Source organism: Nematostella vectensis, chromosome 2, assembly GCF_932526225.1.
Source record: "Nematostella vectensis chromosome 2, jaNemVect1.1, whole genome shotgun sequence".
Classification (NCBI taxonomy): domain Eukaryota; kingdom Metazoa; phylum Cnidaria; class Anthozoa; order Actiniaria; family Edwardsiidae; genus Nematostella; species Nematostella vectensis.
Genome location: NC_064035.1, coordinates 19,403,017 through 19,416,741, shown reverse-complemented (window position 1 = coordinate 19,416,741; position 13,725 = coordinate 19,403,017). Strand labels below are relative to the sequence as shown.

Sequence of the window (13,725 nt, the reverse complement as noted above, 5' to 3'; positions counted from 1 at the left end):
TAAGTAACGCTGTAGATATCAACTAAGCAAATGTCATTAAAGACCTGTTTTGGTACGTTGGCACACAACGTGAAGGATGTCAAAAAGGTATTTGATGACACTTGATATGGCATCTGTTTGGCACAAATTTGATCTTTTTTTTTCTAGCAAGTAACATTAATCATGTCGGCGAGAAGGCCCGAAATCGAATTAGTAGCTCAGCGTCTTTTTTGTGTAAAGAAATTGAAAAAAAAAAAAAACACTGTGTATATAGCTGGGTGATGTGAGCCTTAGTGTGGCTACAATTACCCACTGAAAAGCCCCCTCTCTGCGCTTGGAAATAATTGCCAATATGGATAAAATAAGTTATGTAAACAATTGGATAATGAAATTGTTGCCTTTTCTCAAGATCACCTAGAAGTTTTGCAGCAAGCGAGAAGAAAAAGGAGCGCACCGTGTGCTGAGGTTTCACGAGGGCCGGGGCGTTTTATCTGTTTATATATCTTTCAGGATGGCCATTTCCTCAGAGTTAGGTAATTGACTTTCCTTTTTTTATCGTACACACAGGGATGTTCTGTATATATCCGGTCTAAGACTAATAAAAGTCGTATGATTTGGTCGTAATGCCACAATAGAAATTTATCGCATGATTTATTTAATGTTTTATCTTGTTCATGAATAAAGAAATTCTGAGCTATCAAATAAAAATATGTGATTTCAAATCTACCGTTGCCTTAAACCTATAAAACAGAATATGACATTTCTTTTGTCTCTTGTAGAATTCATTGTTCTTTTTCATATATAATTCTCCTCGATGATTTTTGAGGCAGGTATATTCAGGATCAAGTGTTGATAGTTCGGCTACGAATTCTCAAAACATACTACTAATATCAGTTATATTGATTGTAATTATTACAAACATTCCAACTTAAAACGCTGAGTAATAAAGTATTTTAAGACAATACATATCGTTAGTTTTTTTTGTACTTAAAACAGACCAATTATAAAAAGAGCTCGCAGTTTTTTTATCGGCGTTTTATGAGCGGAACGCAGCAATAAACGAGAGCTCTATTTATACTAAGCAAATCTTCTAAAAGTGTTTGATGAAGTAAACAGGTCTTTATCCTTTTTTATTCATTTTTTGTTTTCATCAAATAGGACAGGTCATCTAGAACCATCTGCACTCGATCAAATCCAATGATCTCTCGACGTGTATTCGAAGCATGGAACGGAAATCAAATTCCCGTAGTGGTCTTGTTAGACTTACTTTTCAAACTACAAATGCTTGTGTGAAGTGAGCCGCTTATATCATCTATATGGTAGATATTTTATTTGATCGATATGCATCGCAGAATGGCAATGAACAGACACATAAACCTAGGAAAAGCCTAGCGGTGTGATTACAGCTGATAGAAGCCCGGCACTTTCTGATATCCTAGGAGACCGTAACCACCCTTCGGTATGCAATCTCTTATTATCATGTGTCGGGCCTTTTGGTCAAAATTATTATTGTATCCGATACGCGGAACCTTGACAGCATCTTGTGTTCCAATCTTGGATTTCTTCTTGACTGTTTTAGACTTTTAACAATGAAGAACTATTTCAATTTTTTCTTTGTTCTTTCCCGCTTTTATCCCTATCAACATGTAAGCTTTAGATATGACGGTTCCGTTTTCAATTAAACTCAATTATCTCAAGTTGCTATTTCCTAACTCGCTCGATCTATCATCCTCTTTAGTTTTGCTGTGACAAAATAGCAAAAGGTAAAGACAGACCCCCCCACCCCCAAAGAAGACTCTCTTGAGTCTTTTCTTGGAGTCTTCTGTTAGGCAAGTAGCCTATTGTTATTTTCAATTCAATTTAATACGAAGCACGCTTTAAAGCCAGAACTTAGACATTATCTGACAGCTCTTGCTGTAAGACATACCATTCTTTGAGTTTTTCCGGCTTCAGTGAAATTGATCAATGAATCGAGTGAAGTAGGCAACTTGCACTAATAAATCACGTGGCTTTTTGGGCGGCAAACTGACGCGCGCTCCGCCTTTTGGCGGCAAAACAACAACAATAAAAAGCAACTTATTCAGCTTACGAATCAGTCACAGTATCCTTGTCGAAAAGGCTTATTTTTATCGAAATACCTTTTTTTAATCGCTCTCTGGTGTGAGGGCCGCAGTCATTTCTGTGTTTATTTTGGCGCGATTTTATCACTCAAAAAGTCACGTGACTTGCCCCCCCCCCCCCCCTAAAAAAAACGTTGGATATGTCCCCTCTGTAAGACGGCTTGTCTGGTTCTCCCAGGGAGTTAATTCGCATAACATAATTGTATAGACATGCTTAGTTGCCTTAACAACCTTGGGAATGCTTTAAATGCAATCATCACCATATATAGGGTACGAGTCCCTTGGGGGGGGGGGGGGGGGGGGGGGATCTCCAGAAGAGCTGACGGGGATGATGGTCCTATCTTTTAAGGTATTAAATTGCTACCCTTTAGGGGCTGTTAAGGGATTTTTCCGAATCTGTTATCTCTTAGGGTATATCTCTATTATTAAATTCTACCAACGGCTATTCCTATGAGGTTTTTGACGGTGTTTCCGATTCTGCTATCTCTTAGGGTTCAAAAATTGGGGTAAGAATTTCTTTTGACCACACCCAATGTGCTATCCCGCCGACGATCACCCCCGTCTGTTTTATCGGAGTCCCCCCGGAGTACGAGTTCTTCAAATGTCCTATGAATCATTGGCATAAAGCCTCGTCCCCAAGCGCTTTGTGACGGCCCTCTTGTCACCCATTCTATGCGACAAGCTGTGCGAACGGTAAATAAAAAGTGACGTAATTAACCGACAAGCCGCTCAGCCAATAGAAGCCAGAGGACTGGGCTAATTGTCATACGGGGTAAACGGACCTTGAAGCGGGTTCGCCTTCTTGACATGTCCTATTAGTAAAAGTGAAGCGAGGAGATGTCGGAACCACTAAGCCTAGGATTCCGACTCGTAGTCAAGTTAGTACGTAGACTTTTCCCGAATGTCCCACGGATGACCACTGACCAACTCAATGAAATCATGAGGCGCACGAGTAGTCATGGAGAAGCAGAAACGCCTGGTGAAAACCTTGTTCTGTTGGTGAGTAGCCCATATTCGGTACATCAGTGTTACTGAGTCCCGTGAGTTATTTTGGAGGCATGTAGCAAACGCTAGACTGCTGGGGATCCCGTCTTTGTGCTCCTTGAATGTCCTCATTGCAATGGAACCATGTGTAGAAGGGACAAAAATGGGAACGATATTCTAAAAAGTTGAAGTATTCTAAAAAGTTGGGCTACTAAACTATTTCCATTGTTTTGTTGAAATCTTTGCTTAGATTAAGATATCAGTTATAGTAATTTAAAGAACTTTGCAAAAGCATTTGTTCGCATTAAATATTTCTTCTATACTGCCTAAATTCTAAAGCTGTCTGTATTAATAAATTGTAAGATAATATAAAGGCATTATAATAATATTGGTTGAAAGAGAAGAGGGATGAAACGGTGACCTATTGACGAGTACATTAGGGCAGTTGTTTTTGGGGGAAATAAACAACAGTCGACAAGTGAAGGTAAACCAAAAACCAGAAACCAATGTAGTAAATAGTATTAGTGCGAGGAGTATTTGACTGTGTTTACTAGTTTTTTTATTCTTTTATGAGAGTTGATCATCCGTGTAGTTTCGATATGTAATTAATGCGCGTAATACGCCACTGGCGTATTGGGTTGTCACGCACTATGACTGCATTCGTCATAGATACGACCGAGTATAAATGAATAAATAAATAAAGAAATAAACATCCAAGAAGCACTGGGAACTAAGCCTGTTTCACCTTTACGCATGGCGATCCAAGCATTTCTTCTCCGTGAAACAGCTTGTAGACACCCATGGGTGTGGCGTAAAGGCAGCTTAGAATAGGGCTAAGGGCTTGCGCTAAGACAACACGTGACTGTTTGGGTGGCAAACTAGCGCGCACTCAGCTTAGCAAAAAAAGCAACTTATTCAGCGTTTACTAAAAAAAAGCCAGAATTAGGTTTAGTTTCATTTAAATATTTTGTTTCTTTGTCGTTCTCTGGTGAGGCGGGCGCAGTCATTTCTGTTTTTTTGTTTCATCATTTTGTTTTGAATTTGATCTCACCTGATCTTTCTGATCGAATCGTTTACTTCGTTCCTTTTGTAACCAGAACGGTTGGGAATTTGTCCCTAATACCAACATTACATCGGCTCATCTAAATACAAAAGGACTTCACTTGATCAAGTCAGGCACCCAGGTACTCCAGAAAAATTTTAATTCAATGTTAAATAAGTGATTGGGTGAAAGTGTGAGCGCTAATTCGCCGGCTTATTCACTTCTCGACCAGCCTAAATTATTTTCTAAAAATATTTCATCTAACAATGATTATATTCCATCTGGCCCAACAGCTAGAGGCTTCAAAATGGCTTTTTTAAATATTGTCAGTATTCCAAAATATATAGATGAAATTCGGACGTCTAAATTAATGAATTCATTCGATATTTTAGGTTTTAGTGAGACCAGGCTCGATGACACTTATACAGACGATGAATTAAAAATTCATGGATATGATATCTTCAGGAAAGACAGAAATCGCGATGGTGGCGGTGTGTGTGTATATATCCGCAGCTCCATCAATTGTGTTAATAGAAAAGAAATTGTTCCTGAAGATGTCGAAGCTGTCTGTTTGGAAATTCGTAAACCAAACAGTCGGCCTTTCATTGTTAGTGTTGTCTATCGTCCTGAGTCTCCGATCGAATATTTTAATCGCTTCGAAGAGTTAATAAAGGCAGTAGACGATGAAGACAAAGAGCACGTGATTCTTGGGGATTTAAATTGTTGTTTACTTAAGAAGAAAGTCTTTGATAATAAAACAAAAAAGTTAAAATCAATTTATGAAGCATATCAACTATCCCAGTTGATAAACGAGCCTACGCGTATAACAATTGATTCTAAAAGCCTAATTGATCACTTTGTCACATCGTCTCCTGACAAAATAAACTCATCAGGCGTAATTCACATTGGTCCGAGTGATCATATTTGATCTATGGAATAAGAAAGATAAACCCTTATAGGTGTGCGCGAGATAAAGCAAAAACCATTAAAATACGTAATTTTAAACATTTCGATCAACAAAAGTTTGTAAAGGACCTCCTTACTCAGTCGTGGGAACAGATTGTTTTGTGTCATGACACTAATGAGATGTGGGCACATTGGAAAGACCTGTTTCTAAACGTGTTAGACAGGCATGCCCCTGTACAATCTAAAAGAAAAAAAGCATTTAATGTCCCATGGCTGACCAGAGAGATCAAAGATTTAATTAATAACAGAGATAAGTTAAAGCGTAAAGCAATGGTGAGTAAATTACGTAATGACTGGGATGATTTTAAGGCATCCCGAAATAAAGTAAACATTGCCTTGCGCCAAGCCAAATCCAACTATTATCGTAATAAGATTGCAAATCAAAAGAATAATCCCAAAGAGGCTTGGAAAACGATAAATAGTCTACTTGGTCGCACCAAAGAAAATACAACTGTAAATGAACTTAAATTTGACGACCAAAGCCTTTTTTCACAAGAACATATTGCCGAAGCATTTAATGATTATTTTTCTAATGTTGGTCCAAAATTGGCAAGTTCAATGGCAAACCCTAGTAAATCATTTGAGCATTTTATTAAGCCATGTAGTGCTCAAATGTCACGTTTTAAGTTAGTATCCAATACAAAAGTACTAAAGCTTTTGGGTTGCCTTTCTAATGCCAAAGCGACTGGTATTGACAAAATCTCTGGAAAAATACTCAAGTGTGCAGCCCATGCCATTTCTCCATCTCTCACTTACATTTTTAACAACTCTATAATTTCCAACTGTTTTCCAGATGAGTGGAAAATGGCTAGGGTTTTGCCCCTCTTTAAAAAAGGCTCTAAGACTATTCCCGACAACTATAGACCAATAAGTATATTACCAGTGATTAGCAAACTAATGGAAAAAATAATGTATGAACAGTTATACGATCATTTTACAGCAAACCAAATTTTATCCGAACAACAATTTGGCTTTCGAAGACTACACTCTACTGTTTCTGCTCTCCTTGATAGCACTAATAGCTGGTATATTAACATGGACAGACAAAAGTTTAATTTAGTTGTATTTTTGGATCTAAAAAAGGCATTTGATACCGTTAATCATGACATTTTGCTTCGAAAACTAGAATTGAATGGTATCACTGGAAATGCCCTTTTATTAATTCAATCTTATTTGTCCAACCGTAAACAGAAATGCCAGCTAAACAGTACAGTGTCCTCTGAAAGTAAGATCACATGTGGCATTCCTCAGGGTTCAATTCTTGGCCCACTTTTCTTCCTCTTATATATTAATGATCTACCAGAGTGTCTATTGCACACTACTCCTAGATTATTTGCTGACGATACAAACTTGACAGCGTCTGGTAGTACTGTAGGGGAAGTTGAGTTGGCCATGAATTCGGACCTTGAGCAAGTGAAAGAATGGCTCTTGGCTAATAAATTAAGTCTCAATGTAGCAAAAACAGAATTCTTATTAATAGGATCCCACCACAAGCTAAGAACCCTTCCTTGCAAACCTTCTATTTCTATTGATAACAAGGAACTAAAACAAGTTCAGCAAAGTAGGGTTCTTGGTGTGGAAATTGACGAACACCTAAATTGGGATCAGCACATTGATTCTCTTGCTAAAAAAGTCAGTTCTGGTATAGGAGCCATGAAACGAATTTCTGAATTTGCTAATCAAAATACATTAGTCTCTATTTATAATGCAATCATCCAACCACACCTTAACTACTGTAGCGAGGTGTGTGATACTCTTGGGCAATGTAACACAATCTTCAAAAATTGCAAAATAGGGCGGCAAGGGTGATCACAAACAGGTCAAATGACACCCCTGCCACAGAGGCTCTAGCTGAATTGGGCTGGCAAAATTTAGAGACCCAGCGAGCAAAGACAAAAGCCAAACAAATGTTTAAAGTTTTGCATGATATGGCTCCAAACTGTCTCACGGACCTTTTCAGCTTAAAGAAAAATATTACAAATTACAATCTCAGAGGCTCCTCCACCTCGCTACAGCTGCCACTCCCAAAAACTGAATTTATGAAAAAAAGTTTCAGCTATGATGGAGCTAAATTATGGAATTCCCTCCCAGAGGCTAGTCGAGATTGTACAAGTTTATCATCATTTGTCAGAGAATTAGAGGCTCACACTTTTATCTAAACAAATAATTAGTTTAGCGTATTTATAGTATTATATACCCACATAGATCAAGTTTTTTTTTCTTTCGTTATTTATTTAAATACTTTTACTTATAGTTATATTTCTAATTATTATATATATATATTTTTTTTTTCCACACGCCCCTTGTGGAAATCAGCTGTTGTTGACGGGGCAAGCGTGTCTTAAATAAAGTCTATCTGTCTGTCTGTCTGTCTATCTCTTAGAGCAAGTCCCCTATTCATTGAAAATTTTGACTTTGTCTCAAGGGATCCCAAGGTGGCCGAGGAGAGGAGGAACGCTTGATTTTCAAAGGACGGAATATGGCGATGTAGTAATACTTTGAAAAGCAAGCGTTTTTCCTCTTATCGGCCGCCATTTTAAGACAAATTCAATTTTTTCTTGTATACACTTATTTCAAATAAGGTTTCACTCGGAGAATCTATGAATCATAACCTGCAGTGCTTCATCCGTATCAAATAAATAAAAAAATAAAGGGTGAAAAAACAAACAAACACAGGTTTAGAAAGCTTTAGCATTCTTGTTTATGCACCTCTTAACGTTCACATGACGTTTAGAAAACAGGATTCAGCCATTTATACTTACTTATTCCTTTTTGTTTTGATGGAAGGCGGACCGTCCGGGACGGACATCGCGTCACGAAAACTCGATCGAAGGGTTATCAATATTTGCTACAATATTATTATTGTATACCACTCATGCCTTTTTGTTTTTGATTTCAATGAAGGATGGACGGATATCACGTCACCAAAATCGATCGTTTGGTTTCCAAACCAAATTAATCTGGGCTGACTAGGACACTTAAAACGGTCTTCGCGTACAAGGAAAAACAGGTATCATGTTTTGTGGTGACAATTATGTACTTGTTTGTCTCACAGGATGTTCGTGAGGAGTTCGAGCGTGACGTCAGTCGTATCGCTGGTTCTATCCACGTACCTCCTGACACAGTGCGCATGTCGAACGTTCTGACACATGTCAATCAAGGAGGTAAATACCTTGTATAAAAGCAGTAGCGGATCTAGGGGGAGGGTTTAGGGGTCTTAACCCCCCCTTTGGGCTGCCAGGAAGCCATATGTAACAAAATTACCCGCTCCCCCTTTGTTACTCAGCCAACCCCCCCCCCCCCTTTAGCGGAAAGCTGGGTCCGCCCCGTGAAAAAAGAAAAGGCACCATCCCTATTTCTATGTACACCTATCAGTGGCGTAGCCAGGATTTTTAAAATGAGGTTAGACCAAAAAGCCCTTTCAAGGCATTTTCTTCTGTATTTTAGAAACTGTCTCATTCATTTGCTGTATTTCTGGCTGCTAAAAGGGGAGGGGACTACGCCGCTACCTATTTCAAATACGTTTGCATTTGGGAATTCATGTTTAGCCGCCCGCAGTGGTTTTTTTATTAACTTCCACTATAAGTGAGGGACACATATTAGGGCGGACCCTCAAAGTAAGTGGGTAACAGATGCATAGCTGGATCTCGTGAAAGTTTACACAAATACCCAAGAATGTTACAGCTTTGCAAACCAATGTTTTTTTTGTTTTATTTTATTTATCTATTTTTTTGTTTATTTGAAACCCAAATACTGGGGGCTAATATACACGGGTTCTTTGAGTGGAGCGTTACTCGAGATAGGTGTGTACCCCCGTAGTAATAGTCTCTCATGGTTATGTCTTCAAAAGAGTCGTCGAAAGTCGTATGCTATTGTGCAGTGGGTTACAGAGCTAGCATCATGGCCGATCGGATTCTCACGGAGCTCGACAAACCTGATCACAAAGAACTTCGCCAATTGACGCGAGTGTACATTCTAGAGGGGTCAATCTTTAAGTGGGGTAACGAACTGAAGCCTTTGATAGACGCCCATGGGAGTAAGACGGTACACGTGCACGGCGTAGCTGCAGCCTGGAAGCTACTGTTATGGCCTGAATTACGGGGTTGATCGTTACCAGTCAACAAAGAGGATTTTCACGACAAAGACTTCTTGAAATTGTACAATAAACGTATAAAAGAAGTAAATGGTTCTTTTGATATTGAACGAGTGTACCGAAGGGCACACTATTGTGCTGTAGAACTAATAAGTAAGTAAATGGTTCTTTTGATATTGAACGAGTGTACCGAAGGACACACTCTTGAGCTGTAGAACTAAACCTCAATCCAAGAGACACGGAGGGTGTGGGGTGAGGATCATACAAACACACACACCATTAGGCAGTTCCGTAACAGGCCTTGAAATATTGGAGGGGCTCAGCCATGCCCCTACCGGTCATTTTCTTATAATTTTTGAAATATCGGGGGGGGGGGGGGGGGACGTTCCCCCAGTGCCCCACCCCCTGCTACTGCCCTGGGCAGAGATTCGACAATTTGGTAAATATCTCATCGCTTCCACTTTTCAAGCTGCCCCGTGGCCCATGCCAGGTGCGTACTCGGTGCCCTTCAGCAAATCCTGCATTCTCCTTTCCACATCTGGAGATTGCACTCCCGGTATTTACAGCGCGCACAGACAAGCGAAAATCTGGGGGAATTTGAGATGATACTCACATTTTAAGAGGGGCCCAAAGACTTCACTCCTAATCACGAACGTTTACTTTTGTTAGTTTGCTTACTAGTCGACTGTTCATCCGGAAGGATTTTTTACCTGATTAGTTTAATTTTGCCTGTCAACTTTATATCAGGAGTGTTCTTGGAGTGTTCGTTCGAGGGGTGTTCGTTTGCCTGGCATACCATATTTTGCTGATAGTTAGCCAGCGAAGCAAGCGTTTCTGTGGAGTTTGGAGTTTTCTTCCTCCCCCTACCATCTCCTCCATTTTTGGCTCGCCCCATTTTCCGCGCGGCTAAAACATCGAAAATCTCGATCTTCGGTCTTCTCCACAGAAACAATTGCTTCTCAGGTAGCTGGTGTCTAGGCATCCACGTGTATTTCGTAGTGTACATTTTTATTTGCTTAATTGGCTCAAAAGCGGATGCGCATACGAGGGTTCTGTGTTTATGTCAGGCGCACACAGTATAATTAAAGTACATAGGGGGGTTTAAATGGAGTCCCCGGTGGGTACCTGGTGTTGATTGTTGTGTGTCTGCTGTTCATGTGGCTCTTACCAAGACCGTGGGAAAAGGGCCAAACATCCAAAAGCTAATCCGCTTTTCTTTTTCTGAAACGGAATCGTAGGTTTTGATCCAACTGGAAATCTTACAAACTCTGAGAGGCTCTACAAACAATAACATGAGGCGATAGATAGAAAGTATATAGGGCTTGCGTTTGGAATTCTAAAACCTTGCGCACAAGAAAAAGGTCTTTGATATAGAGAATGCTTAAATGAAAAAAAAAGAGCAAAAGCAACGACTTGCCTGCCATACCTCTCCCATGACCTTTTTACGAGTGTCTGCTTTTATTTATCTGTGTATTTTACTCTGCTCAAAAATCTTTTTCGCTTCATTGGAGATGGTTTGGCACACAGGCCACCACGTGATGTTTTTGGCAAACAGGTACCATCATGTAAAACGCACGCTTTAGAACAGGATGCACTTTAAAACAGGACGTTATTCAAACAACGTTAAATATCGCAACGAATCGCCTGGATTTACATTATTACCGCTTTAAATTTTTGGTGTTTACTTGTGGTTCTTTATTCATTTGAAATGACCGTCGACGAAAACACTTCCAGAGGTCTACCAGACACGGACTTACAAATCCACGAGTTTACTCGACCTTTTAAGGATCTTAATCTCCCGGAATCCAAAAAGCAGTCCACCTTTCCACCAAAAATGAGACTTCATCCTGAGGAATCATCCAAACATAAGATAACGGCTGAGGCGCGTTTAAGAAGATTAAGAGCCAATGACAGGGAACGAAGGAGAATTCAATCAATCAATGTAGCGCTAGAGGCGCTAAGAAAAGCCGTACCTAACACAAGAAGCAGCGGAAAACTCACCAAACTAGACACACTCTTGCTGGCTCGAGACTACATCAAACATTTGAATGAAATTTTGCAAAGAACTAGAGACGAAAACTTGGACAGGAATAAAAAGTTCGGCCAGCCCTTTTAATTAACAAGCATGAGTGACCTTTGGGAGCGCCCGGAAAGTACGCTAGATCTTCGAGCGTGGAGGCGAGTGATCGTTTGGGAAATATATTTGTGCTGCAACGAGCAAATGATCTTGGGTTAGCATTTTTATTAACCGTACACCAGAGTATATGAATCGTGCAACCGGTTATAAAAAATATGGATCCCTCTGGGGGTTTATGCTAACAAAAGCAGGTTTCTTAACTTGAAGAAACTTGAAAAGGGCTGGCATAAAAGTTTTTCAAATGTTAATAATCCGGAATATGTATAAAGTTTGTTTTTGCATGTAGGAAAGTAATCTTAAAATTTAGTCATTTTAAAGACACGAGGCTTGTTCCCTTTAGCTTACAATATTAAAGGATTACATTTTCAATTAACCGTTATTGTCAAGGAAGCCCCAAAGTATTTGCATTGTAAATATCTATGTATAGCAATTTGAAAATAAGCCATTTTAAAAAACGTGCTGCTATTGTTGTTATTGTCTAGCGGTATTGTTTTCCTTTAATGCCTTTTGAAAAACACCACTACAGCGTGACCAAACAAGTTAAAGCCGCATTGTCACCAGTTTACTTCCGGAGGTCCGACGGAAACCTCAACCGTTAAAAGATAAAAGAATCTATTAGAATCCGAGATATTTAACAGGCCATCCGCTTTAAATTATCAATCACATCCTCAAAGAAACTTCCAATATACACACTGCTTTCAATATTTTGAAATATTTTTCGCATTTTCCGTTAAAAATCATCGGATATTGTTAGGTAATCGACCGGAAGTAAACTGGTGACATTGCGGCTTTAGCCTCTTTCCCTCAATGTGTTTTCTGATCAGTGTCACGATGGCACAGGCGCCTTTTCTCAAGGACACACTCGAAGCGAGTTTGCAACATTTTAGAGCTGCGGCTGACGCTTATCCGGTTGTAGTGGGCTGGGAAAAAAGGGTTGATAAACCCGGCACTTCACAGTACAGTATACCTAAAAGGGCAGTGTCATGGTACTGCGCATGTCTGGAGTCAGTGTTTATTGTAGGCTTTTAATTGTCGAAAAACCATTGAACTTTAAGCTGTAAATGCCTTGTTAAAATAAATGCAATATTTTATTGAAAACCATGTTTATTGACAGTTTGTGATCATTTCCTTTGAATTCTAGTCTGCCACATGTACCAAAGGCTCATAAGTCAATATTAGAATTTGCTATTGCAAAGCTATTACTATTTTTATTACTTTGCTATTGCAAAGCTATTAGAATTTGCTATTGCAAAGCTATTACCATGACACTGCCCATTTAACGTTCTCAACGACGACTAACCGGGTACATCGGGTTGGGAAAGAGTTACAGCACGTTCAGGCGGGGTTACAATTTTTGACATTTCGTAGTTCTCGAAACATTTTGGGCACGTTGCCCTGTTACACTAATAACGATATCGCGCGACAGTTTCCCTAATGGTCGCTGGTCGAGAGATTTGAGGTGCGGGTTTCCAGGGTGCGGGTTTCAAGTCGCGGGTGCGGGTTACCAGGGTGCGGGTGCAGGTTTTCAGGATGCGGGTGCAGGTTTTCAGGATGCGGGTACAGGTTTCCAGGGTGCGGGTGCGGGTTTCCAGGGTGCGGGTGCAGGTTTTCAGGATGCGGGTGCAGGTTTTCAGGGTGCGGGTTTCAAGTCGCGGGTGCGGGTTTCGAGAGTGCGCGTTTAAAAAAAACTACGGGTTTGAAACCTTATAGAGGTCGAAGACGAGCATAGACTTTTCCACAGACAATTCCTCGGCACATATCTAAAAAGGTTGAGCTATTCTTAACTTTATATCCGAAAAACATGCAAAAATTTGAATAGTGGATTAAATCGAGACTGTACTTAATATTTGACTAAGCAATAGTACAAAATTGAAAACTATAGTACAATGCTATACATAAGTACAATTGAATTGCGTATTGGCGACAGGTCGTAAACCTTTAATCCTGACTGGGGGGATCTGTCATCAAATCACCGAAAATTACCTGCTTCCCGGCTCTCCAGTGTTTTCTTCTTCGGATATTTTGATTTTCCCGAGCCAAAAAAAAATAGTAATAATAAAACATCCCCCCTCTCCAAGAAAAAAAAAACCGGCAAAAAATTTCAAACCCGTACTTTTTTTTCAAAGGCGCACCCTGGAAACCCGCACCTCAAAACCCGCGACCATTAGGGAAACTCCGCGCGACACGATATGCGACTGTTGCGATTTCATCGCTTAAAGGTGGCGCGCCATACTAAGTTCCCTTCAGAAGACTCATTTACGGCGCGATTTTCATAAACTTTTTTCAGATTTTAGGTTGAAAAGGAATAAATTCTTTAGTTTTCAAATTATGTCCTCTTGTCCCTCTCACACAAGCGTTAAATATAGATAATATATCAATTGCGAAGTTTGACAGGTCAGTTTTA

General features: G+C 39.8%; 1 protein-coding gene across 2 annotated transcripts; it reads left to right on the top strand.

Moving 5' to 3' along the window:
* The first annotated feature begins 2,872 nt into the window (after positions 1 to 2,872).
* LOC5525241 lies at positions 2,873 to 9,275 on the top strand. 2 transcript variants are annotated; one of them, XM_032375682.2, is made up of 4 exons: positions 2,873 to 3,098; positions 4,181 to 4,267; positions 8,147 to 8,255; positions 8,942 to 9,275. In XM_032375682.2, exons 1-4 carry the CDS (start codon positions 2,937 to 2,939, stop codon positions 9,196 to 9,198), a joined length of 615 nt encoding a protein of 204 aa, XP_032231573.2. In that variant the 5' UTR covers positions 2,873 to 2,936; the 3' UTR covers positions 9,199 to 9,275. The 2 variants fall into 2 exon arrangements, with proteins under 2 accessions (XP_032231573.2, XP_032231574.2); XM_032375683.2 differs by lacking the exon at positions 4,181 to 4,267 and having other exon boundaries at positions 2,876 to 3,098.
* Positions 9,276 to 13,725: the final 4,450 nt, after the last annotated feature.

Coding starts and splice junctions, on each gene's coding strand:
- LOC5525241 (XM_032375682.2), top strand. CDS start 2,937: ATGTCGGAACCACTAAGCCTAGGATTCCGACTCGTAGTCAAGTTAGTA. Junction 3,099..4,180: donor GTGAAAACCTTGTTCTGTTG/GTGAGTAGCCCA, acceptor TTTTGTAACCAG/AACGGTTGGGAATTTGTCCC. Junction 4,268..8,146: donor TGATCAAGTCAGGCACCCAG/GTACTCCAGAAA, acceptor TTTGTCTCACAG/GATGTTCGTGAGGAGTTCGA.